The sequence below is a fragment of the Mauremys mutica genome, chromosome 4 (assembly GCF_020497125.1).
Source record: "Mauremys mutica isolate MM-2020 ecotype Southern chromosome 4, ASM2049712v1, whole genome shotgun sequence".
In the NCBI taxonomy this organism is placed as follows: domain Eukaryota; kingdom Metazoa; phylum Chordata; order Testudines; family Geoemydidae; genus Mauremys; species Mauremys mutica.
The window spans coordinates 66,691,627-66,719,240 of NC_059075.1; the positions used below are offsets into that span (position 1 = coordinate 66,691,627).

Consider the following 27,614-nt stretch of genomic DNA (forward strand, 5'->3'; position numbering starts at 1 on the left):
GGCGAGCTTGCAAACATGACCCCTGAGGACTACATACAAGAAAACCAGCAGCAGCAAGCAAACAGTAAGAACCTCGTTTTGTTAATTTTGGAAAACCTTGTGATTTGTGAGCCAATCTGTGATTTGTTTTGGATCCTGATTCATGAATGCTCGGGGGTGACAACACTCAGAGCATCCTCTGCCACCCTGGTGTTGCCGGCACGCAGCAGCAACAGTGGTTCGTTGCCCGGTGTGCTTCGCTCCAATAAACACACCAAGGTGGAGAAGCAGACAAAGTTTATTTGAGATCTCAAAGCTCGGTGCTCGGAGGCAGACAAGTCTCAAATCGAGCACCCCCCATACAAGCAGCTCTCTCTCTTTATACATGATTTTAGCTAAGCATCTCTATTACCCCCCACTACTTACCCCCCCTCTACCCCTCTTCCCCTCACGTTCCCATATAGCAAGTAGCAATTACACTAAGCAGGTTAAATCATACTTGGCAGCAAACAAATCATCTCGTTAGTGCTTACTTTTTGAACCTTTATCTTGTCTTACTGTTTGATTTGTTACTCTACCTCCTAAGCCAGGTGCAAGCAGGCCTCATTATCTCCCGGTGGTACCAGGGTTGAACTAGCTGTTATACATTCCATTCTTTCCATCTGGCCTATGGGGTCGATTACAGTTTAAACATGGCAGCGGTTCGGGCAAGCATAAAATAACTTTGGTTCACTCAGGCCTGCTACAGGGAGGCTTTATTGGCACTGTTGTTTTCCACCCTTCTGTTAATACTGGGCCATGTCCAATGCCACCAACAATTCCCTCCTTTGAGAATACTCAACAAACCTTTGGCTGAGTGTTCTCATATACTGTGGACAAAATGTAATTGAGTTCTATGGAGCTGGGGCTTTAAATGAGAGAGTACATAGGGACCTTCGGGGCACGGGGGGCACAAAGTTTACGGAGGAGCAGTTTAAAACAAGCAAGCAGGAGGAGGGTGACCAGGCACAGTACCACACCTGTGAGGAGGAGACGCACAAGGCCACTTCCCAGTCCTCCTAGGTTGGGCAACCAACTCCAAAGGGAATCAAAAATTGTGGGTTTCCCTTCCTGGGCCTTCCACTGCTCGAAGGCCTGTTCGGCTGACAGGATGCGTTTGTTAATGTCCTGTGAGTTGTCTGGGACATAAGTACAACATTCATTTCCAATAAGGGCACACAACCCGCCCTGAGAGGCTAAAACATAATCTAGGGCCTGTCTGTTTTGCAGGGCCAGCAACCGGAGCTGATAAAGCTCAGAGTTAAGGCTTTTCTCTATGGCCAGGGTGTCATTGGCAAACTTGGTGAGAAACATAGAGAGCTGACGGTAAAGTTTAGCCAGCCGTCCCACCCCATAAGATGGGAGGAGGATCATGCCAAGTCTGTCTCCCTCGCCAATGGGTTCTGGGACGTCATACAAGGACCTGCGCTGCCTGGGGTGGCCAGGGGGCAGCTTAGGGAGCACTCGAAGGGGAGGGGCAAGATATCCTACATAACAGCTTCCATACCACCGATCCGGGAGCCACTTATAGGCAGAGGTACCACAAATGTAAAAGGAGTGGCCATTTCCTACCAACCCATTATTCCCACTTCTCCATTGTTTTGCTTGGGCACCTCTAAGAGTTCCAAACCGGGCAGTGGAGTTGGATTTGCCATTAACATAGACCGGGAGAGAATCATTATCGTCAGAGGAGAAATAATACTGACAGGTGCTATTTCCAGCGGACCAAATGTGATTGTCGGACTGGAACTGTCGATAGCACACTAACCCGGGGTCCACTGGCCGCAGCCTAATAGGGGAAGGGATACGTGTCGCGTTGGCCTGCGGTTCCCAGGGGTCGTCCCTCAATGCATACTGGGATTCAATAGTACAGTTTTATCTTGGTTATCATCATCATGATCTTCCTCCAAGCCTTCTAGAGTCAGCTTCACCCTAAACCTAGATTTTTTAAATTTGTTCTTGGATATTGAAACAGGTGGGTTTTCAAAATAATGTAGACGTAATCTTATTTCAGTCTGACAGGACAGCCACCCAGAATCCAGAGTCTGAACACCATTATGGATTCCAAACTGTCCATCATCAACAATAATGTCATTTTCTAAAGGGGTTATTGATCGTGGTTGAAGATGAGTCTCCCACTTGTGAATTATGACTTGGCAGGGACCATCGATAATTTGGTAGTTGTTGTAGAGTTTCCTTCACCCCTATGTCCAACATCTAGTGTTCTTCTTGGTCTCCAGTATTTAGCATATGAAGCTTCCATATCACAACTGTATCCTGATATCGGCTTTATAATTATGTAGTCCACTCTGACTTTTCTGGTTTTTCTTGAACTTCTGCTCATAATAGGAAGTGTGAGAATTCCAGCACTCATTCCCAGTTCTGCTATCATGGAGGATAACAGGCATGCAGTACCCACATGGCCTGGAAGTTCATCGCCTTGTAATACTCTTTCGCTTAGATCTTCTTCAAAAAAGTCAAAGACTAATTCCAAGTTATCTGGTTCCATTGTCTGTATGCTGTATTCTGTCCATCGATCAGGCTGCAAACCATAACCACATTCTGGTTGAGAGTGCTGAGATTTGTATTCAGTATCACTTGTTAAGGAGATCTCCAGAGTGTTTTACATTTTCTGAGTAACATTGTGGCAAACCCTAGGCCTGGATCCATACTGAGCAAGTGATCCTAAGGCCTAACAATTACAATTCCCCAAATACTCACAAAATATCTACTACTACTAACAAGCAGATTACAAACAAAAGGGACCAGGCCCACAGGGTAGGCTGGCCCTGTGAAAATAAACACAGCCAACGCTCAGAGTTTTCACGGGGAGTGCGCTGCGACTGTCCAAAGGGGCCACAGGGCATTCCCAGCAGGCCTTACTGTCGCCTGAATAACAGTTTAAGTCCCAGATCATTGCTGGCAGTCTTCTCCGCGGGCTGGACGGTCCACCGTTCAAGAGTGGGCACTGCTTTCAGACGAGAGTGATGGATCCAGTTCTTGTATCCCTCAACCTTTGCTGCTGTGTGGGAGATCAGCAGGACGGTGTGGGGTCCCTTCCACTTCTCTTGGAGAGGCTCATCCTTCCAGGTACGAACGAGAACGGAGTCACCGGGCTGCAGGGAGTGGACAGGGGCATCTAGCGGGAGAGGCTGCAAATCTTTGGTATACCTGTGGAGAGAACAGCAGACAGAGAGCACATGTACTGAGATAAGAAACCGCAGCCTACCTCCCACTCCCCTAACAGAACCGGTGTACCATTCATAGGCCATGCCCTCCCAAACATAATCTCGAAGGGACTAAGCCCTAACCTGCCCTTCAGGAGAGCACGAACTCGGAGCAAAACAAGGGGTAAGGCATCAGGCCATCGAAGAGAAGCCTCTTGGCAGACCTTTGAGAGATGTCGCTTAAGTGTCTGATTGGTACGTTCCACCACTCCACTGGCCTGTGGTCGCCATGGAGTGTGGCGCTTCCAGCGGATCTGCAAGACATCCGAAATCCCCTGAATGACTTGCGATGTGAAGTGTGTTCCGTTGTCAGATTCCATCCACTGGGGGAGTCTGAAGCGAGGAATGATCTCCTTGACAAACTTGAGAGCTACCGTTCTGGCAGTGTTGTTTCGGCATGGGAAGGCTTCAGGCCATCTGCTGAATCGATCCACCAAGACGAGGAGGTATCTGAACCCTTGGGTTCGGGGGAACTCAGTGAAATCTACTTGCCACACCAATCCTGGCCCTGGGGTAGGTTCCAGAGTGGCTGGCGGCACTGACACTCCTGGTCGAGGGTTGTTCTTTTGACAGACTAAACACTCAGCCTGTACCTGGGATGCCAGGGGTCTCAATCCAGAGGTTAGAAAATACTTATTCATAAGCTGGGTGAGAGCCTCCCTTCCAGCGTGAGTGGTCTGATGTAGTTTCTGTAGTACTGGCCGTATCAGGCTTTTAGGTAGGAGGATGTTTCCTTCTGTGGAGTGGAGCCATCCCTCCTTTTCCTGGAGCCCAAGGGAGTCGGCCAGATTCCTTTCTTCGCGAGAGTACTGAGGGGCTGGGAGCTCACCCACTGATGGGATGAGGGCATGCATATGGGCCTCCTCAGCTTCCAATTGTTCCAGGGTGGCAGCCCGCTTGGCTTCCCTGTCGGCCCTGGCGTTGCCCTTGGCTACGTCCTGGTCTTCTCTTTGATGGGCTTTGCAGTGCACCACTGCTACCTCTGAGGGGAGCTGTACCGCTTCCAGAAGCCGGAGGATCTGTGTCCCATGCTTGACCGGAGACCCTTGAGCTGTAAGCATTCCTCTTTGCTTCCAGAGACCTGCATGAGCGTGTAGCTCTCTCTCTTTATACATGATTTTAGCTAAGCATCTCTATTTAGCTTTATACATGATTTTAGCTAAGCATCTCTATTACCCCCCACTACTTACCCCCCCCTACTTACCCCCCCTCTACCCCCCTTCCCCTCACGTTCCCATATAGCAAGTAGCAATTACACTAAGCAGGTTAAATCATACTTGGCAGCAAACAAATCATCTCGTTAGTGCTTACTTTTTGAACCTTTATCTTGTCTTACTGTTTGATTTGTTACTCTACCTCCTAAGCCAGGTGCAAGCAGGCCTCATTATCTCCCGGTGGTACCAGGGTTGAACTAGCTGTTATACATTCCATTCTTTCCATCTGGCCTATGGGGTCGATTACAGTTTAAACATGGCAGCGGTTCGGGCAAGCATAAAATAACTTTGGTTCACTCAGGCCTGCTACAGGGAGGCTTTATTGGCACTGTTGTTTTCCACCCTTCTGTTAATACTGGGCCATGTCCAATGCCACCAACACCGGGGTCCTGCGTCCCCATGGCCCAGGCCGTATTAACCAGGGGAATTGCTCCATGTGATGCCAACTATCCCCTGGCTTGGTGCACCCGCCCCCTGCAGGAAGCCTGGGGCTGCTGGGAAGGGAAAATGACCCTGTGTCGCCCAGACCCCTCAGCACCCTCTAGCTTCGACTAGAGCGGAGTCCCTCTGGGATTCCTCCACCTTCCCGTCCCCCTGCACTGTGGCCGTTGCCGCTCTAGTCCTCCTCTCTATGGTTTTCTGCCGCTCTACCGCACTTCCTGCTCTCTATGGTTTCCTGCCGCGAGGGCAAAGCCCGCGCTGGGCGGAAGTGGGCCGTGCTGGGGATCATGGCGGCGGTGGATATCCGAGGTACCGGCTCCCGCTCGCTCTCGATGGGACTGGAAAGCGATGTGAACGTGCCGGCGGGCTGTGTGCGGGGGGAGGGGGCTGTAACGCTGCAGGCTCCGTGCCCGGCCGCCGAGGCCATGGCGGCTGGGAGCTCTACGCCGGCGAGGCGGGCGGGCACTTTAGAGACGGCCCCTGGTGTCCCGGGGGATTCGGCTCATCCAGACCCAGGGCTCATCTGTAAAGTACAAACCGCCCCGGAGATGGAGCGGGGCCGAGTCCTGTTACCATCCCCCAGCCCCGACCCGTCTCGGGTGGCGGGAGCTGGTGGGTGAAGGGTTAACCTCTCCGCCCTGCTGGGGGAGCAGGTGGCGGGAGAAGGGGCGCTGTGCTGTGCGCACCCCTGGCCCCTCTCCCCATTTGAATACCCTACGTGCCAGACAAGAGACTCCGCAGCACAGGGTCTCTGTGGTGTGTCTGTCCTGCTAGCTCCTGACATGCTGCCTGTCACCCTTCCTGCCGTTACAGACCTCGCAGCCAGAGCCCTGCTGCTCTCTCCTTACTGTTACTGCTGCACCTCGGCAGCGGTGGTCGCTGTGCGGCATGTTGTTATGTGCCATGATATTGGCATGTCGTCCAGGGAAACAAGCCAGTAACTGGTGGCAATGAGAGACCTGTATTACCTCTGTGTATCTTTGTCATCTCAAAGCCCTTTAAATCTCCAAAGAAACTGAATCCCCCTCTTCACAAAATAAATAAATACATAGAGCTGTAACAGTCCAGAGGCTCCTTTTCTCCATGTTACATCTTGATGTTAGCATGGGGTTATTTTACGTATAGTCAGATCTTCTTGGAAGTGCTGCCTTTCTGCAGTCTGTAATACCGACCTTTGATTATATGGTGACTTTTTACCGTAAAGGATCCCAGAGTGACTTAAAAGCTACAGGCCTGGTTTTGCAGTTCCTGTTCAAACAAGACTTCCACTGAGGTCAGTGGGAATCTTGCCTATATAGGGACTGCAGGATTGTGCCCTAATTACATGTAGAAATCACTCCACTTATTGTGGAATTTCAGCCAACTCTCTGTGATGTGGAGACTGGCAGTCAAGAGGACAAGCAATGCATGTCACCCTGCAACAGTGGGAAACAAGAAATTATGGGCACACACACCAGGCAAATGTACTCTAATTGAAAATGCAGTGGAACAAAGCAGACAGGATGGCCAAATGACTCTCACATGGCAAGCTGATTTGCCTGATCTGATCTGATTTAGCTATTGTATTTCTGAAGTGCCCTATTACTTTGGTAGAAAAACATTGTATTATTCGAGGAGGTTTGCCTGTGGAAAGAGCCAGTGAATGAGATTAGATTAAGCTAAAGACTGCTTAGAACATGTCCCCCTATTTGTCAAAGCTGTCCGATCCTAGCTACAGCAAAAGTTGAGAGAAAAAAGAAGGGGGAACAGGATGGTGGAGGAGCAGTGAGAGACAGAACCCCCACCCACAAGTAGAGCTTCCTAGAATCTGTGAAGACAGAGGAGCAGAATCTATTCTGAAATATGCTGTGGACTATCTTCATGCAGATCTGATTTTCCCTTTCACTGTCTTTATATATTGATGGGTACTATAATGCCTGTCAGATTTAATTCAGCAGATGAAGGATGGAGGGAATCTCAATTTTTAAAACCTGTCGGTTAGAGCAATGTAACATTCTTTTTGGCTTTTTTCCATTTCCTGAAACAGTTCTGGGGCAGTGAAAAATACTCAGCATAGGAGTTGTTGCCTGTCATTAAAGTTTTCCAAAGAAAACTTCGGAAAACTTTCCAAAGAGCTGACACCTCTGCTTGCATTATCTTCAACTTTTAAGTACTCATCTCTGTATATAGATTCATCAAATTTAAATCACAAGTGTTGAATCATGAATAGAGAATAATTCGCTAGGCAGCAGTACTGCAGAAAAGGATCTGGGAATGATAGGGATCACAAATTGAATATGAGTCAACAGATTGCTGTTGTGAAAAAAGGCAATGTGATTGTGGGATGTGTTAACAGAAGTATCATATATAGACACAGGAGGCAATTATTCCGCTCTGCTTGACGCTATTGAGGCTTCAGCTGGAGTACTGTGCCTAGTTTTGTGCAATGCACTTTAAGATGATGTTAACAATTTGGAAAGAGACCAGAAGAGAGCAACAAAAATGATGAGGTTTAGGGAGCCATGACCTCTGAGGAAAGATTGAAAGAATTGGGTGTGTTGAGTCTAGAGAAGAGAAGGCTGAGGGGGACATGAGAACCATCTTCAAATACATAAAAATATGTTATAAAGAGGATGGTGATCAATTGTTCTCCTTGTCCTCCAAGAGTAGTGCAAGAAATAATTGGCTTAGTCTGCAGCAAGGGAGATTTAGGTTGGATATTAGGGAAAAATTTCTAACTATAAAGATAGTTAAGCATTGGAACAATTACCTAGAGAGGTTGTGGAATCCCTATCATTTAAGGTTTCTGACAACAGGTTAGACAAACATCTGTCAGGGATGGTTTAGGTATATTTGGTCCTGCCTCAGCATGAGAGGAGGGGACTGGATGACCTCTTGACTGCACCAGTACTACCAAGCTGTCACAGTACTTGGATGAGATCAGCCCATGGATGAAGAACAGCTGTCTGAAGCTCAACTTGAGCAAAACAGAGGTCATGCTGGTGGACAGAAGAAAGTATTTTGAAGAATTTGCAGCCATGGTGCCATCTCCCTTTGGTTGAGGGGTCACATTCACAATTAGTCACTTCAGTCTGTAGTCTAGGAGTACTCATGGATTCCTTGCTGATGCTCACTTGTTACATAGCAACAGCCATGAGTAATGCTGTTTATCATTTCTGGCTGGGTAGGAGACTCTTTCCCATCCATGCAGATGAAGACCTGGCTTTTGTCACGTCTTTGTCATTTCTTGGCTGAGCTGCAGCAATGCAATATACCTGGGCATGAAGCCTTTAGTATTTAGGAAACTCCAACTAGTACAAAACACTGCAGCACATCTCCTCAGCTATCACATCACATCACACCTGTCCTCTAGCTCTCTACACTAACTGCCCATAGAATTTTGAATCAAGTTCAAGGTCCTCAGTCCTTATCTTCAAAGCACGCCATTGCCTGGGCCCAGGATACCTAAAAACCATCTTAAGCTCCAGGACAAAGACTGTGGTCAACAGTTTCGCTCCTCCGGCTTGATGGACCTCTCTACAATAAGAGTAAAATTCATCTGTGCAGGAGAGAGAACCTTCTCTGGGCATGATCCAGGACTGTGGAATGAACTCCCCCAGAAACTAAGGACTATCACAAATCTCTTCACTTTCTGCTTCACATGCAAGTGGCATTTCTTTGACCTGTCTTCTCCAATATAAATACATCACAAGTATATTTCTATTTCTTTCTTTATTTTTAAAAACAACCTACCAAAACAAGACACTTAATTGCAGATGCTTCTCCCTGTGGAGAGAGGCTGTGAGAACAAACAACTGACGGATGTGTAATCACAATCACGTTGCTTAATGCACTATTGCAAGGAGCTCAGATATTGCACTGATAAATGTGGTATAAAAACCTATATAGAATAGGTTGAGGTGCTTTCCAGCCCTGCATTTCTATGATTCTATTAAAACAAGAAAGGGAATGTGATTAACGTTTGAGAAACTTCTCACTTCAGAATATTATTACTTGTATTATAGTAGTGTGCAGAAAGTTCAATAAAGTACAGGGGCCCATTGTACTGAGTGCTGTGCAAACTTAGAGTACAAGACAGTGCCTGCCCAAAGAGCATGCAGACTAATTAAAAAGAGGATGCACCACGTGGGGAAAAGCACACAGATGGCCAGTGAGGGTAATAAGAGTATATGGTTACTTAGACTAGAAATGTTAATAATTGTTAGGACTCAAATTTCTTGGGATACTGATGAACAAGAGTTTTTAATAGTGTGGTAGAGGTGGGTGTAGGGAAGGAATTTGGAGGAGACAGTAGTGGCTTAATAAATTGGTTCAGAGTGGGTGTTCCTGGGATATGGGTCAGCATGGAAGAAAGTGAAGAGATACTTGTGGGAGAAACAGACAGGCAATTGAGGCTGCCATTGTTGACAGTGTGGTGAGGTTATGACATGACAGGTAAAATAGCATAACGGATAAAAAGGAGTAGCTAGGTTGTGAAAGGACCTCGAGGGTCAAGATTAGAAGTTTGTGTTTGAAGTTATGGAAAAATGGGAGGCAGTGGAATGACTGAATGGGGTGACAAGGCCAAAACGACGGGCTGGGCAGATGTTCTTAACAGTATTTGAATGGATCATCAGGAAAGCCAGAGAGGAGGATGCAGTAATTGAGAGAGAGGGAGGGAAAGGGGCCTGGATGAGAATATTAATGCTGTGGATAGGGAGAAAAGGATGGATCTTGATAATGTCTGGAGGAAGAAGTGGTGAGATTTAGATGAAGTCTGGAAAGAGGGTGGAGTTGAAGACAAACTTCACGTTACAGGGCTGGGTCACTAGGAAGACTGGTGGTGACAGAAAGTGGTGCAGGGGAGGGTTTAGGAAGTAAGATGAGGATCTCTTTTTTTTTTTTTAGCTTACTGTACCGCCATGGACTTCTGTGTCCTTTAGTTTTGAGTCTCTGTCTCACATTAAACTTTGAAGGGAGATTGAGAGGAATGGTACAGACATTTGTTGGTTGAGATGAGGATATATATTCCTCAAACTCCATTTAAATGCATTGAATAAGATGCCTTTTTTGAAAGGACTGGGAATTATAGTACATTTTTTTGCACACACAAAAATGATGATGTTCCCTTCTGAAGAGGAACAATTGATATATGGTATCAGGGTTGCTTTTTCCTAGAGGATGGCCTGTTGTAGATTATAAAAGCAATAATAAATGGGCTACTCAGAAGTAGTGGCCAATAATAGTCTGGTCCTGGAGTTGGAACTTTACATTCAGTTTTATGACATATTTACTCTGGAGTTCCAGTCCCACCTGGAAGAAACTTCCATGGAAATACAGTTATTCTTCTGACACAAATGAGATGTTTTTCATGCTTCTTGAAAAACTAAATGAGCAGGTGTCCTGCCAAGAATATGAATATTGAGAGGTTTGGGTACCTTATTTTCATTGAGATAAAGGCCTTGTTGTCATATATATTTGGAAAGCATCTAGCATATTGTGGGTGCTACTGCAATATAAATATTAAATAATAAAATACCTTTAGTACTGGAGGATCTATTTTTATGATTAGGGGAATGAGTAGTATATAGGAAATAACATAAAAACCTAATTTTTCCATTTTATGTAAGAACTAGATTAGCAGCTCTAGGTTCACTTCATAAAAGATTCATAATATATTCAATGACATTTTGGGTCTGAATCTCGCATTCCTTGTGCATTCAAAACTTCACATGAAGTAAAATATCTACAAGGGAATGACTGTAGTAGGAGCTTTCGGTTTGCAAATAATGCAGTAGGCCCATTACATTCATAGAATGAAAGGGTTTCAATCCTGCATGCAGTTTTCAGTCACTTTTCCACCCATGCTATCTTTCTTTTTTCAGTGTAAAACTTGATGCCTTATCATTGTGTTTCCGACTCTCCCAGGAGTGGAGATTATTGCCACTGTGGCTTAAAATTATTGAATTTTTAGACCCTTTAAATTTCATGCAAGCATGGTAGGCGAGTCTAGTAAATGTTAGTACATTTATCACTTGACTACGGCATCTACTGTCTCCACAACTTTTGTTTGGTCTGGCATTTAATGCTGGCTGCCGCTTACTTACTGTATTAGGTTTTCTTTCATTTTCAAAGTGAAGATAATGCTTAGTTTGCCCATTCCACTTGGCAAATGCTGCTGTTCTTAATCTAAACCATGTACAGTATGACCATAAGTGCAAGTGCTAATAATGTTTTCCCTACCGGCATTCCTAAGAAATAAAGGTGTCTGTGCGACTACCATATCTTCATGTAATAGCCAAGGGAAGAAATACTTAAAAAATACTATATGGACCGAATTATTCCTAAATAGTATGTCTTGTTTCCCTCTGAGGAGGAAAATTTTGATTTTTTTTGGTCAAGATTTTGAATTTTAGGGAAATAATTTTCATGAAAACGTTGTTTTGTTTTTGACATGCTCTAATTAGTAGGTCCTTAATTGGTAAGAATCCAAAATTGTACTGACTGTTTTGGTGCTAATTTTAATTTTTTCTTCCAAGATAACCTCCTGGGAATTTCCTGGGTTGACAGTTCCTGGATTCCTATATTAAACAACGGAAGTGTGTTAGACTACTTCTCAGAGCGAAGTAACCCATTCTATGACCGAACATGTAACAATGAAGTAGTCAAAATGCAACGGCTGACCTTGGACCACTTGCAGTAAGTTACTGTAAGGAATGCTGAGTTAACCTGAAAAATTGCTTTTTGGGCTGGCGATTTCCAACTTGTCCTCTAAAGGGTGTCACCAACAGCTGAATTGAAGAGTGGAGGGAAAGTTGTGATCCTGCTTCTTTTCCCTGTCTCTGTTCATCTTCTGAGGTTGATTTACTCAGCCACTTGCAGCTGGGCCCTATCCTCTTTCAGATGCCAGAAGCAATTTATATTCTCCTAGTTCCTGTGGTGCTTCCTGTGAAGCACCGTAGGTAGGATTTTGGGTAACCTGATAGGTTTCAGACTAGCAGCTGTGTTAGTCTGTATCCGCAAAAAGAACAGGAGTACTTGTGGCACCTTAGAGACTAACAAATTTATTTACACCTGAGATTGCAGGTTTACAGAAATGTCAAAAAAGCCAATTAGCTAGAAAGCTTTTTTTTTATTATTTTTTTTTATTTTTGCAGAGAAGCTACAGACCAGGATAAAAACTGTGACAATGTTTGGGGCCAATAGCTCAGCCTAATTTTGTAATCAGATGAAGAGGATTAATTTCATGTGTCTTGAGTGGATCTACTGTAGCTGGACACTTTGAGCTTTGTCATAGAATTGTGAATGAGTGTCTAGATTATTATTTAACCTGTGGTTCCTGCCAGATTGAATTAGGTGCAGTTATTAAAACAGATACCCCACCATAGGAAGATTCAGCATGAGAAGTCTGACTTTTAATTTGGGCCCGAGGGGAAAAGAATGGGTAGGCAGTCCTAATTACAAGTGGCCATTTATCAACATCACAGCATGCAATTGGCATTTTTTGATGTGCGGCCCTCGCAGGAGAGGGGCACATGTAACTGCAGGCAGAAGTGATGTGCATTGACAGAACTATTTGGGGACCTAAGAATAGGCTAGCAGGGGACAATGTAGATCACACACTAAATGCTCACTGGTAAAGTTGTGTGCATCTGGTATTGGAGGGGAGGAGCCTTCACATCATCTGCATACATTCTGGTCAGTGCTGTTGGTCTGTCACTTCCATATGTAAACAACATCTGTAACTATAAGTTCAATTTTTCTTCCATTTGTTTCTTCTTCTGCCAGTAACCTACCTATTTGCCAAGAGGTTGACTCCAGGATTTTTTTAATGCACTGTGAGCACAAGGCTAGGTTTTGCTATTTATCTTGGAAAATCCTAATGCAAGAGCTTGTGACTCATCAAGGAGTGACCTTTGGGCCCTGTGATAGTTGTTTTGGTGGGCTTTCACATCCTGTATCTTTAACTTTCAGATGAATGGAGTTACTTATTCTGGTCACTTGTCTTTTAGCCAAATGATTGGAGTGGAATATATCCTCCTTCATGCTCAAGAGCCCATCCTCTTCATAATTCGAAAGCAGCAAAGACAGTCTCCAACACAAGGTAAGGGCTCACACAGCTTTTCCCTTTAATGACAATGTTGGTGCTTGTCTGTCTGCTCTGTTTTTGCTCTGTGTGTTCACAACACAATTTCCATCTGGTTTTACTTAGCCTTAAATCTTGTTTTGCTTTTTAGATAGTGGCGTTAGGTCTCAGGGTGTGTTGCATCTTGGCATTTTTGAGTGCTGCCCCCAAAGGGTGACCTGCACTCGGATAATAGCAGGGGATTGCCCTCTTGTGGCAAAATACTAATAGTGCAATGAGAAAGTGCTGCTTTTGCTGTAAATTTTGCCATGGGCAATTGATACTTGTTAGTATGCATGATATGTCCTATATTTATGATATGCTTTACATAAGGTTTTCAGTTTAATTAGTTAAACATAATACTAATTTTGTGCTTGCCTGGGGCTGATTAGTGCAAATTAAATTTCATGCTAATCATTCTGAGTGATTATCATGCAATTTGGAAATCTCTGATTTCCACATATTAGGATAAGGGGAACATTCACATTGCTCTTTGCATAATGCCATTTTTATTCTGCAGCCTTACCACTTTGTACTGTGAGCTTCTCAGATGCACATGTTAAATAGGGTCTTCTAGTAAATACATGACTGGGAGACCTCCCAGGAAAGAAACTGGTGATTCAGTAGGTGAACCATAGCACTCCAGTATATTAGAGGGTGCTGAGGTAGTGTAGATGCCATCATTTGATTAGACATAAAATCAAAGTCCTAGCTATATGGGGTCATTAAAGATTCCATGGCACTTTAAGTGAGAGTAGAGATATTACCACTGTGCCATGTCTAAATTCCAGTTGGGATAACTGCATTCTGTCTCCCTATTACATACAGTTGGATTCAGTATTCTTCATATCTTATCCTAAATTGACTTGTAGTGTTCATGTGAACTGATAAAAAGTTTCCACATTTCAGAACAGGGTGAAATGTGTTCTGTATTTACTGTACATATTCTGTAAAGCTCGTTGGGATCTTTTAGAATAAATGATAATGTAGTAATGTAAGGTTTTATTTTTGTTCTAATGGGAAAGGGCTTTTGTAACGGACTCAAATCTTTCTAGTGCTGCTCCTAATTTGCTTGGTTTCTGGCAGTGGCCTCAGTATATTATATTCATATTGGAAAAGAGCACCCGACTGCTTCTTAGATTAGATTGAATTTAAAATCTAAATTGAACCTAGATCTCTTGGTGTTAAAAGTGTGTGCCATAGCCCAGTGTATCACTTCACTGCTTCTCTTGTTCCATAATAGCCAACTTTTTAAAATCTGGAGTGGAGTTATGGCTTTTACAGTATAAACATTCAGACTTCAGCTGTGTAATTTGATCATTCATTGTAGGGAGTTTAATAATACTCTTTTCAGTTTGTGCAAGATTTCCTCTAAATTAGCACCTGAGCAAACAGCTCAGTGTGACATCTGCATAGAGATACTGAGGAGGAGCTGCTGCCCCATTCTTTGCCCCTAAGAACTTCGGGACAACAGCCTGAGCCCTGCCCAACTGTCCTGAACCCTCAGTGATCTGTTACCTTGGGTGAGTGACCAGGGTTCATATAGCAAGGGCACCAGCTGAGTCCTGGGGGTCCAGAGGAATTATGTGTTGAGAAAGATGGAGGAACTGGAACAAACACGGGCAAGGGGCAGGGCCTTGGGAGGGATTGACTCTCATGTCATCACTGCGACTATGACACTGTGCTACGGCTAACATTGTTTAAAGGTAGTTGTGCTCTCTGGGCTTGTCTGCACGAGGTGGGTAGGGGTTAACCTGCAGCTTTTTGATGAGCGTCAAGTAACATGCAGTAGTCAAGCTACACTAATAGTGTGCACATGGGACAGTGTGCCCTCTCCCACTGTGCATCATTGTGTACACACAGCAGCGGCTTGGGCGTTCTCGAGGGTATCTCGTGGTTCTTTGCTTCACTGCTGAGCAGTGTGCATTCTGGGATTTTTTGCACTGGGCACTGTGGGATGCATAAGCAATACATTTTTTAAATGCCATGTTTCCTCTGTCTCCACCCCATACTTTCTGGGCAGGCTAGCACCATCTGCAAATTGCTGTTGGCCAGTGTGGGCCCAACAATGCTTCATGCTGGCCGCTGCGAATAAATAGAGGCTGCTTGGGCTGTATTTCAGCACTCAGTGCAGGATGAATTTGCCTTTGGACTCTTCCCACTGTATCACTGAGCAGGTGATGTGGCAGCAGCAGGAGCTTCAGTGCAGAGGAAGCGAGAGGAGGATGAGGAAGCAGAGGAAGGCACTGAGTAACTGATTATACAGGAATTATGCTAGTTCCTAGAGCAGCTTCACACCAGTCTCCATCTAGCCCCCATTCACTGGGGCAGACTGCAGTATAAGCCACACATCACAGGCAAAGGGGTTCGGACCTGCTGCCTCTGCCTACCCATGGGCTGCCCCGTTGCAACCCTACACCTATTCGGCCTATAGTCAGGCCTGCAGCCTGGGGCATTCCAGGCTAGAGCTCTCAGCTCCTCTGGCCCTTCCCCATCCCTGCTCCCAATCTAGGTGTCTTGCTTAGGTCCCTGCAGCCAGGCCCTTCTCCCTCTTCAGGCAGAGGGAGACTGACTGGGCTTCTGGCTCACAGCCTCTTATAGGGGCCAGCTGGGCCTGATTGGGGCATGGTCACAGCTGAGCCTACTTTCCCCAGTCAGCCCAGGCTCCTTGCCCCAGCCACAGCCCTCTCCTGGGCTGTTTCAAGCCCCGCAGGGCAGGAGCGGGTAACCACCCCACTACACAGATATTCATCAAGATGGTCCTCCCCAGAAGTGCTGCAGGAATGGAAGGGAGTTGTAAGCTACTCCTGTGGGGTAACCATGAAGCTGTTCCTCATTAATGTCCAGACAAGTGTGGAGCAATTTCTCAGTCATAGATTTTGCTTTATCTCCCCTGTAGACATGGTGAAAGTGCAAAGAAAAACCGGGTTCTGCAATGATTGTCTGAAACATTCACTGTTATCTATGGGTATATTTACAGTGCAACACCCCTTTCACTTCCCCCCTCCTCACCCTGCAGGAGCAAGTCTCAAAGACTGGGTCAAATTGTTTTGGGTTCGCAGGGCTCAAGCTACAGGGCTAAAAATAGCCATGTAGACATTCCCACTCGGGCTGGAGCCCAAGCTCTGAAACCCAGCAAAGGGGGAGAGTCCCAGAGTCTAAGCTCCAGCCTGAACTCAAAGGTCTACACTGCTATTTTTAGCCCTGCAGGTTGAGTGCTGCAAGCTAGAGTCAGTTGACCCAAGCTCTGAGACTTGCTGCTGTGGGGTGTTTTATTGCAGTGTAGAGGCACCCTGGGTGAGCCTGTGAAAAGGCATTAAGAGCTTTGCTATCCCTACGGTAAAGCTTTTGTACCGTAATGTGTTACAGGGCGTTTATTACCTCAGCAGGAACTGTGGGCTTTGTAACTTTATGGGTCTGCAGTGTCCATGTCTACCTCATGTAAACTGAGAATACAAACCAAATTTCTTTTTCTGTAACCAGTATCTCAATAAACTTCTGAATTTTGCACAAAATACCATTTTCATTATTCAGTTCTGCCGCAGAAGGGGGCAGGGTAGAGGCTGCGGCTGTGCCATGCTGCAGGCCACCATTATGAACTGGCCAACGGGGTTTTTGGGAGGAGTGGAGTGTTTGCTGGGTGAGGGAAAGGGAAACAAAAATAGGCAAATGGGCATGTGCACTCTATGGCGTGGGCCTAAAAATGGACCACTAGCCGTAGCTTTAGCATGAGACAGAGACTGGTTGCCCCGTTGGAGCAGCCACCGTTTTGGAAATGTGTATGGGGATGCTGAATGGAGAGTGTTGGGGGAGAAAGGAGGGCAGGTGGGGAGACTCAGACTTGGAAGGGCTCCTAGCTCACATCTGCCTACAATGCCTCTGGTCATGGGGCACCCAGAATAGAAGGTAGCATGGCAGTATAGCACAATTGTAAAGAGAGATACTTACATGCTGAGATTCCCTCGGTAAGATCTGCCTCCTCAGTCCTGGCCTGAGTTGTTGCCTGGGACTTGGGGTTGGTTGCTGCAGGGCTGGCTGGTTTCAGGGTCCTGAGTCTTGAAAAGATCCTGGCTTTCCCAGGAAATTTCTACACTGGCCTCGTCATGCACATCCCCGATGAACCTTGCTTGTTATTCTCAGGGGAGAGGGGAGTGGGCAGCAGACTTCACAACTTTCCTAGGTGACGGTGTACTGGTTATGTAGATGTTTAAAATCCTGTCCAACTCCTCAAAAGAGGATGCTTTCCCTGGCATCCCTGGGGTTAATACAAGTCCTCCGGAGCTGTTTGTTCTTTATCTGGCATTGGTTGGCATCCCAGTAATGATCCATTTGGGACATCTGCTTAGCAGTTTCCACAACGAGATCTTTATTCCGGTGGCTGGCCATAAGAGCTTTTAGCATCGATGCGTTTCCCCAGATGGCCATGACATCAAGGGTCTCAGCATGGCTCCTTCAGGCATGTTGTAGGACTTCTGGAGTAATATCACAGTAATTGTGATATTCTCAAATCCAGGGAAATGGGCAAAATTTGGCCCTATGCCAGCTTTAAATGGGGGGAGGGGACATCAGGTTAACTTGGCACCAGAGCAGGAGAGGGCACACATGTAAACAGACAGATTAGTGATGGTCGCTTGCAAAGCAGTGTTGGAGGACTGCCAAAGTAGTGCTCAGCAGCATTATGTGCACACAAACAGTACACCAAACTAACTCTATTTGCAGCAAAGTTAGTGCACTTTGCAAGAGAACTCCAGAGTTTGAGATAAATGCAGTTAGTGTGTTATAATAGATTTTCTCGTGTATGCAAGCATTTTCAAACTGGATTATCTTGACTTAATCCAGTTTAAACCTCCTGTGTAGACAAGCCCTGTGTCTGCCCCACAGCTTCAAAAAACAACAAAGAAACCTTGTTCAACAGTCAGATTAAAGAATGCTGTTCAAACCCTGAAGAGATCACCTCCAACCTGGTTTAGCTGTAGTGGACAGGGCTTTGCAAGGTTTGTTGCAGAACCATATTAGTTGGGCCTCCCAGGAAAACCCACAGTACAAGGCCTGAGTCCAAAAAGATGAGTATCTGCACAGTGAGACATTGTCAAGCAGTAATGCTGGGGAGGTCAGAGTGAAAGTTAGGAATGATTGGTTCCTATCTCATAGCTTATTGTTTGGTTTCCTTGAATGGCAAAGCACATTTGAACTGTGTCCAGGACTGCTAGTCTGGGTGCTCCCGTGATACTGAAAACAGTTTAACTTTCTGTTAGTTGTGTTTGTGACAGTGGAACAGGAATATAAACTGATGCTTCCTTGTTTATAAAATGGGCTTAATATTTTCCCTATCTCACAGGTGTAGTGTGTGGCTTAATTAACTTTTGTAACGTGCTTTGCTATACAAAAAGGAAAAGGAAGAGGAAAAGCTTGAAAATTCAAATTATCCTGACCAGGTGAAACAAGTGACCAGTTAAATTAAACAACTTTGTCCCTTGCTTACCCAGAGCTCTGCTTATTGACTAAACTGATACTGTGTTCCTTATTTACAGTCATGCCATTAGCTGATTACTATATTATTGCTGGAGTGATTTATCAGGCACCTGATTTGGGATCTGTCATAAACTCCAGAGTGGTAAGTGTTTCTACTATGCATTTGATTGCTATAAAACAGTTATCAGTTCATATCTGCTTTTCTTTACATTGTTTCCCCAACCCAATTCAAGAAATTTCCTCTCTGTTCTCCTCCATTTTGGGAAAAGGAGATGTGTGTTAAATTTATGAATCTTATTTGGGTTATTGCTGATTATGTACTATATATATTGTATTACTTTTTAAACCTACCTTTGTACTTTTGAATAATTTAAGCACTATACCCAGATGTACAGACACTCTTAATCTATGTATTATATAATTTTAACATTAGCTTTAATAAAATAAGATGAGTCATCCATTTTTTATAACTACAATTCATTAAACCCTCTTCTTCCGGTCGTTCTCACCCCCCCTTTCTTTCAATGTCCCTCCTCCCTTACTTTTTCTTTCCATTTAGCAGATCCCCTCTGAATTAACCTTCCCCTCACCAAAAAATAAATAAATTGTGGAACTAACATGCTATTTGCTGCCATCGCATTGATCACTCTGCTCTGCAATGTGTGTTCTATCCCTTCCCCTACCCTGTATATGTGTTTTCTGTTTAGACTGTAAGTTCTTCAGGGCAGGGACTGTCTACTACTTTGTGTGTGTGCAGCACTTAGCACACAGGGACCTCATTCTTGGTTGGTTCTTAGTCACTAGTATAATAATTTATTACTAGTAAAAAATGCACCGTATACCGAGTACTCTACATTTGCAATGAAAGTTAAATGTTCCTAGAAGAGTGTAGTGTGCCTTAATCGCTCTGACAGGCTGTGAGGGATGGAAGAATCTTAATGGTTGAAAAAGGAGAGAGAGATTAAATTTTAAAATATTCAGAGGGAGAATGTCAGGCTTAAAATTACTAAAGAAATCTTTTAATCTAAGTTGCTAATTTAACTGAATCATATATAATGATAATGAATTTGCATTTCACTGTTTGTGCGTGTTGGCACTTCTGTTATCTTGGATACTAAAACTAAAATGGTCATTTCACTTTCTGTTTTTCATGCCCTAGTATAGGGCTGCAATACTTGTGTTGGATAGAAATATTTTTGCAAACTGTTCTCAAAGAATACAAAAATCACAAAAATATTTCTGTTCATACTAGGCTTTGTAAAAGTCTCTTATAAACAAAATCTAAATGTTATTTCAAATAGCAACTGTAAAATAATTGCCAGATGGAAGGGAAAGATACTTTAATGGTAAAACTACATTCCATAGCAGTTCACAAACTTGGTTAGCTTTTTACCAACATACAATATTTTTGCATGTTACACTCTATCAGTCACTATTTATGTAACAGTATCTAGGCATAGAATTTGCTGTTTGTATTCTATATTACTCTGTTAAATTCCTGAACATTTTCTTATGTTGACTTCTTCTGAAAGCTCAGTGCAGTGCATGGAATTCAATCTGCTTTTGATGAAGCCATGTCATACTGCCGATATCACCCTTCCAAAGGCTACTGGTGGCATTTCAAAGACCAGGAGGAACGAGGTATGATGCCTGGGCCCTCAGTGCATTAAGCAACTCTCCTTTTCTTTGGACTTAATACTTAAATTTTTAGCTAAGGTTTACTTTAGCATCCATAACTCTTATAACCAGTGTTCCCTCTAATTTTTCCCATGCATATGCGGAATGAATTTCGTTATGTGCACCAATATGGAGGTGATGTGTGACTCTGGCTGGGGGTCTGGGGTGGGGCCGGTGATGAGGGACTCAGGGTAGGGGTAGGGTTGAGGGCTCCGGCTGGGGGTACAGGCTCTGGGGTGGGGCCATGAATGAGGGGTTTGGGGTACAGGCTGCCCCGGGGCTATGGCAGGGAGAGAGGAATCCCCCCAGTTCTCTCTCCCCGCAGCATCATCTGGGCTGTGGGGGGAGAGGTGCCTTTCCCCACTGCGACAGGGCTGTGGCTATGGCCACAGGATAGGCACCTCTCCCCTATCTGGGGCTGGGCTGCATTGGGGCCGGGGCAGGGGCGCCTCTCTCTTGTCCACGGCGGGGCCAACCTCGGCTGGGGCAAGGGTGCCTCTCCCCCGCTCCGCAGCAGGGCCAAGCCAGAAAGAACAACCCTCTCCAGGAACAAAGAGCAGATAAAAGAGAACTAGAACTTCCATCATTTGATGTGATGTTGCATTTCAGCCTCTGTATATGATTTGCAGATAAAGCCAAACCAAAAGCCAAGAAGAAGGAAGAACCAAGCTCTATTTTCCAGAGGCAGCGGGTGGATGCTTTGCTTCTAGACTTGAGACAAAAATTTCCACCCAGATTTGTTCAGGTAATAGTCATTTGTGTCTGCAGTGTTACTTTAGCATACACATCAGGGCTCCTCAGGTGGACAGCTTGTGGGACTTCACTGTACTTGGTGGAATGGTAGCATTGGTTGGAATAGGAACTTTGAAAACAACAGGTTCTCTTAATGCAGAATGTAGAGGAGGATTTCCTAGCATAGGTGAAGGAGTTACCCAAAAGTGTGCGCTGTAGGCTTGCAAAATGGCCATGAAAATTTACTAACCCAAGTGGATCAGGGTTTATCTCATCAGGTGTCAGACCCTGCTGCTGCCTCAGTTTTCCCATTACCACAGCCAAACAAAACTGATACAACTGATGTTTTGTATTTACTGTCACCTTCTGGGGACTGGTTTGTTGGAACATAAAACAGCTCAACCAGAAATTCTCAGCCTTTTTCTAGAGGCTCACTAGTTCATTGTGCCCCTCTTGGGCTCAGCAGTCCATTATACCCCATCAAGAGTGTTGTTCCTGCCCCTCACTGCAGGTAGCTCCAGTCTGGCCTTTTTCTCTCACTGCTATGGAGGACTTCTTGGATCACCTGCAGGAGCTTCCCTGCAGGGCTCTCTTGCTCTCCCTGACCTTCTCCCTGGGATGTAAGGAGAGTATCTCTGTGTAGTAGCAGCTCACACAACCTCCCTGCTCCTTTGTCTCTCCCTTAACTCAGCAAGCTCATTGAACTCAGGCTGTCCCTATTATCTCCCAGCATGCTCCCATCATGAACCCCTGACTCATTCCATTCGGGGAGGTGGATTTAGCCTCGCACGAGAGCAGTGAGCCTCAGTCTCCTTCCAGGGCCAGCTCCCCCTGTGATACCAAGTTAAAAATCTACTCACCCACCCTTTACCAAGATGTCTGATGGGGAAAGAACAAACTAACAAATGCAATATACGTGCCTGTTGGGGGAAAAAAATTACTCTCCTTCACGGGTAGAACTTCTGCAGAGCTGACATTGTGTATGCAATTGTTGATTTAAAGGGACATGGTAAATATTTCATGAAAGGTGGTGATTCAATAGTTGGCATTCTTCCCTCTGAGTTACTATTGAACCAGTATCTCAGCAGTGTGATGGAAGCCCTGCACTGGTGGAGGAACCTACCCTTGCTTCGATTAAATGTAAAGTAGGGGTACTTTTTTGGAAGGTACACATTGTTAGCCCCACCAGGCTGACCAAATTCCATTGTGAATAAATACATGCCCCACATATTTGTATTGGATTCTTCTTCTCTTCCTATCCTAAGCCGTGATTGCCACCTTCCACTTCAGAAGTGGCTGCATTTCATCTATTGGTGAAGTCATTCCTGTAAGGAATTCTGGGATCTTTTGTGATGAAATGCCCTATAGCAGCAGTTCTCAACCCGTGGGCTGCATGTGGCCCAGTTAGCACACAGCTGTCGCCCAGCGGTGTGCTAAAAAATATTCAAAATTTGCCGCTCTGGTCTGGCAGAGGGTGAGGCTGGCTCACGGGGGAGACAGCGTCTGGCAGCCTGCTGGATTGCTCCTGCCACCAGGGGGCTGGTGAGTGCCGCAGGAGGGCAGAGGGCAGGTTTGGGGGATGGGGCTCTGGGCAGTAAGGTGGTGGTGGGTGCTGGAAACTAGGGGCTTACGGGGGCCTCCAGGTTTTAGGTGGGGCTCTGTTCCTGGCCCTGTGCTGGGGATCCCGGCTGCCCGACCCCGGATGGTGAGTCCCAGGGTCCAGGTGCTGGCTGCCTGGCCCCGCGCAGCAGGGTTCAGATCCCAGCTACTGGCTGCCTGGCCGCAGACGGTGGGGTGCCGTGTCCAGGGTCCTGGGATGCTGGCTACTGGGTCCAGAATCCTTGCTGCCCAGCCCTGCATGGCAGGGTCTGGGGTCCAGCTGCCAGGCCCTGTGCCCAGGGCTCCGCTCCTGGCCCCGCTCTGGAGAGTCTCTGGGCAGGGGGTACTGTGGGAGATTTTAGGGGGGGCAGGCTGTGGTTCTCAACCTGTGGCCCATATAACACAACGTGGGCTGCATATGCGGCCCACTATGATAAATAGGTTGAGAACCACTGATCTATAGACATACAAGGACATGCTATTAAATACAACAGTTCAGGCCCAAAATTTGACCTATTGTTAAAATAGTTAGGTGGGGAATCATCCTTTGGATTCTACCTGCCTGTTTATTCCCCTTCTTAAGCCCACCACTCAGTCAACAACAAATTACAAAAAAGATAGTGTTTCTGTAAGACCTAAAAATAAAATCCTTTGACATCAACAGATAAAGGCATTCTGTAAGTGCATGGTCTCTTGCAAAAGGTCGATAAGTATCCCCTACACTGATGGATAAACTAATGTCAGAGAAGTCAAATAACTTGTCCAATGTCAAACAGCAAGCCAGAGATGGTCAGGGATGGAAGGTACAGAATATATGGAGAAATACCTATCTCATAGAACTGGAAGGGACCCTGAAGGGTCATTGAGTCCAGCCCCCTGCCTTCACTAGCAGGACCAAGTACTGATTTTGCCCCAGCTCTGTAAGTGGCCCCCTCAAGGACTGAGCTCACAACCCTGGGTTTAGCAGGCCAATGCTCAAACCACTGAGCTATTCCTCCCCCCTCATAAAAAAGACTGATTGATATCATAAAGTATCAGGATTGGAAGGAACCTCAGGAGGTCATCTAGTCCAACCCCCTGCTCAAAGCAGGACCAATCCCCAGACAGATTTTTTTACCCCAGCTCCCTAAGTGGCCCCCTCAAGGATTGAACTCAAATCCTGGGTTTAGCAAGCCAATGTCCAAACCACCGAGCTATCCTCCTGATATGTTTTGTCTCCTAGTCTGTTGTTCTAACTACTAGACGTGATGCCTACCATGGTCAAGATTTAGCACTGTTGTGCTTCATCTGTTGTCCCTGGAACAGCAGATTCTGAACGGTATTCCCAAAACTGTTCTGAAATAATATTATTGAGGCATAAATTAGTAAGGAAATGCACAGTGCAAATTGACTTTCCTGACTCAATAAAATGTATTTAAATGTCCAAGGCTGTGGGTGAGCTATTGCCATTATGCACTTCAGTCTCTGCAATGGCTAATTTCTAACTAATTATTATAAAACATTCTGGAATACTTTAAGTAAGGCAAGCACTAGGTCAGACCAGATTCTAATCTACTTCCAAATTCAAATACCTTCAGAGACCATGAGAGAAAAATCAGTGTTTGCTTAGTGGAGGAGGACAGTATTGGTAGGGAACTGCACTTTAAATTCTTAATGTATTTAAATAGAAAAACACCTTCATGGCACCTGTCATCCACAGATCTAAGTATTTTACAAAATTAACTACACCATACGTGACAGGTTTCACAGTGAGAGCCATGTTAGTCTGTATCAGCAAAAACGAGGAGTCCTTGTGGCCCCTTAGAGACTAACAAATTTATTTGAGCATAAGCTTTCGTGGGCCCTCAAAAGCTTATGCCCAAATAAATTTGTTAGCCTCTAAGGTGCCACAAGGACTCCTCGTTTTTACACCATACGTGTGAGGCAGGTAATAGGATACACAGGGATCACTTCAACCACAACTGAAGTATATCCACCTCTGGAGTGGGATGCAACTCAGTTGCAACAATGCTGTGCAACATTTTACGTCAAGAAATGAAGAATATTGACCCTGTCCATTGCTTTACTGGTTCATCTGATCGGATCACTGCAAAGAGCAACAAGACTACAGGCAAATTATGGAAAAAAATTAATTACAGTCATAGTGCAGGCTTGAGCAGAGAAAAAGCATAATTCATGTGGTATGTCCTATGTACTTTGGTATCCAGGTACCGAAATCCAATTCTTGTTTGAACAGCAGCAAGACACCTAAATATATATAACCATTGTTACACTGAAAGGTGCTAATGGCTGCCATCCGGTGAATCTAGGATCCAAGACAACCACAGACCATGTTAAAGCCAATGGGTATGCTACACACTGTTTCAGGTTCAATGGAAAGAGCAATCAGGTCCCATGGTGGAGAGCACCCAGGGCAATTTGTTGCATGGCAGGTCAGAGCTAAGCCATGTGAACAAAGGAGTTTCACTGATCGCAAACATAGAGGCTTGGGCATTGTTTTGCAAGGTGTGTGTGTTTTGGAGGAGAAAAAGCAGCACAAGGAGTAGTGAGAGGAAGCACAAGGGGAGAGGTTGCTAGCATGGCAGACATGGGGATTTCTGAGTAAGGAAACTGCCTGCCGTTTATTTCTATTGTGTTCATGGAAACAGGACTTTGTGTATATTTTTTGTAAATAAATAAGATTACACCAAAAGCATACCTGACTTGTATCACTGACTAATCATCCTAGCGGAAACTACCCTGCAAAGTCCCAAATATTAGCTAACGGGATGGGCCAAAAGAGTAGCTCTAGAGTCAAATGGTCTTAATTAATTTCCTGTTCTTTACAAAATTAGATTCTTTTGCACTGCTGGATTTTCAGACCTTTTGAGCCATATTTTACAGCCAAGGAAAACAGGCATTAGTGACTGGGAGGGGATAAGGTTCTTTGCATGACTGGAGAATAAAACATTTAATTTTTGTGTGCTATTAATTTTACAGACAGATTAGAATTTAATTAGTGCTTCTGGATGACTTGCTCGTCACTCTTCTCTTGTTTGACATCCTCATAATGTTCCCTTTCACGTGAGGCCTTCCCTTGTTGATATCCCTCCGAACCCCTCTTACTAAAAGTATTCTACAGCAAAAGATGATACTTTAGTCAGTGCTAGCGAAGGATAATAACAAAGCTCCAGTTCATCTGGCTCTCTTTTCTTCTTTTTTGATAGCAAAAGCCTGGAGAAAAGCCCATCGCAGGTAAGAGATCTCACATTATCACAAGATTTAAAAAAGGAGCCCAAATTCAGGTGTGATATAGGTTTGGTGGTGAGGCTGAACTAACTAATGGGCTCCCTCCTGCTGCTGCTGAAATTGTTGGGAGTTCTGTCATTGACTAATATGAGCGCAAAATCAGGCTCAATATGGGCCTAATTTTGCAAGGTGCCAGATGGAACTTCACCTCTGTGCTTAGGCTGTAAGATGTTCCATCCCAACCCTTATCCTCTGGAGACTATCCCCTGTGCAAGAGGCCCCACCCCTCTAAGGGAGCTGCTCAGCCAAGAGGCACCAAAACAGGAGATGCTCTTGGGGAGACCAATGGCCAGGTTGATTCTGCATCCTGGTGATTTTGCACCAGGGCCATTGCAGCAGGGCTGCAAGCTAGGGCACATTGAGGACTGCCTGAGGGGGTTGTGCTGGTGTTCAGCAATGTCAGAATAGGGGAACTGCAAGTTGCTTTCCCCTCCCAGGCCCTGAACCATGGCAGCCCTGAATGTCTCCTGCACAAGTATTGACTGGCTTCTAGTCTCTTAAATTCTGTTATCTTTTCAAAACAACCTGAAAAGAATTTGAAAAGAAATGTAAAACCCTCAACGCTGAGTTATAATTTATTTTGATGGTTTGTTTTTTATTAAGTGGATCAGATCAAGAAGGAGCCAGAACCAGCCCCTGAAGCTATAAAGCCAGAGGAGAAGGAGACTGTAAAGACTGCCCAACAGAGTGCTGGCACTAAAGGGCCCCCAGAGAAACGGATGAGACTCCAGTGAAGGGATGGACAATTCCATATCTAGATGTTGCAACGGCTGGAGAAGAATTTGCAAGTGACTCCTGCTTCCCTCTTATCTGTATTTGAATATTTAGGACTGTGACATTGCAGGATTTAAAGCCCCTTGCAACAGCTTCTTCTCTCAGCAGAAACCTATTAAAAAGCTGCCAGTGGAAAGACTTGAGCTGCACCGGGAGGGGTTTTTAGGGCTTCTCCCCATTTTGGATGTTAGCTTCTGACTGAATTTCACATTAATGCATTTTGCAACTTCCTTATAAAACCCCATTTCTTTTCATGTCATCTGGTAGTTGTGTTTTCTATGTAAAAAGAGGAACTTTTTATTAAAAAGTTGAATTCTTGGTACACCAACATTTGGCTGCTGAAATGCCTTTCTTGCGTACTCTCTTGATTACCTATGAAATGGTTACTGAATATACTGTGTGTGCTGGTAGTAGATTTCACTTGAATGTCAGGGTATACCATGATATTATGCATGTTAACCTTTCTTGAGGAAGGTGGGTGTTTCCTATGGCATTAAAGGAGTTACATTGCCTGCTATAAATTGCTGTGCCTGTTAGAATGCTGGGATACAGATCAAAAGTTTGATAACTGGCAGGGCCGAATCCATGTAATTGGATGTCAACCTTCAGTTAGCTCTCAGATTCTTTTAAAATATTTTTAGCCTTCATACTTATCATGCCATCCCATTTCACTTAAAGAAAAAGAATTTTTAAACCATCTGGTGCTAAGAAATAGTCACTGGCCTGTGTGTCTCATTTGTTTGGTAGAGCTGTTCTTAATCTCTCCACTTTTCTTGGTCTTTTCTTAAGATTGTTTTCATTTAGTGGATCACTCTAGCTTTTTTTGAGCAGGAAAAGATTTTCCAGCTTCTTTTCTCCTTCCTACTCTCCTAGTTTTCTTACAGTGTAGTTGACAAGATACTAAACAGGAGAAAAGCAAGGAAAAGTGCCCTAAATAATGGACTAAGTTTAAACGACTCTAATGCCGGCTAGAGTGTGCTTGGGTGGACTGTAGTGTCAGACTCCCTCTCTCAGCTCTAGGCTATCAGAGACATGTGACACTGTGTCAGTAACTGAGGATCAGTTTTG

General features: G+C 44.9%; 1 protein-coding gene across 3 annotated transcripts; it reads left to right on the top strand.

Moving 5' to 3' along the window:
• MED6 (mediator complex subunit 6) lies at nt 1-27,259 on the top strand. Of its 3 annotated transcripts, none has more exons than XM_045012702.1 (8): nt 1-64; nt 11,419-11,578; nt 12,892-12,983; nt 18,536-18,618; nt 20,009-20,117; nt 20,783-20,898; nt 25,691-25,718; nt 26,376-27,255. In XM_045012702.1, the coding sequence occupies exons 1-8, from the start codon at nt 16-18 to the stop codon at nt 26,504-26,506; spliced, it is 768 nt and encodes a 255-aa protein (XP_044868637.1). In that variant the 5' UTR covers nt 1-15; the 3' UTR covers nt 26,507-27,255. The 3 variants fall into 3 exon arrangements, with proteins under 3 accessions (XP_044868637.1, XP_044868638.1, XP_044868639.1); XM_045012703.1 differs by lacking the exon at nt 1-64 and adding an exon at nt 5,056-5,209 and having other exon boundaries at nt 26,376-27,252; XM_045012704.1 differs by lacking the exons at nt 1-64; nt 11,419-11,578 and adding an exon at nt 12,491-12,577 and having other exon boundaries at nt 12,854-12,983; nt 26,376-27,259.
• The last annotated feature ends 355 nt before the right edge of the window (nt 27,260-27,614 follow it).

Coding starts and splice junctions, on each gene's coding strand:
- MED6 (XM_045012703.1), top strand. CDS start 5,128: ATGGTTTCCTGCCGCGAGGGCAAAGCCCGCGCTGGGCGGAAGTGGGCC. Junction 5,210..11,418: donor GGCGGCGGTGGATATCCGAG/GTACCGGCTCCC, acceptor TTTTCTTCCAAG/ATAACCTCCTGGGAATTTCC. Junction 18,619..20,008: donor CTGTCATAAACTCCAGAGTG/GTAAGTGTTTCT, acceptor TTCTTCTGAAAG/CTCAGTGCAGTGCATGGAAT.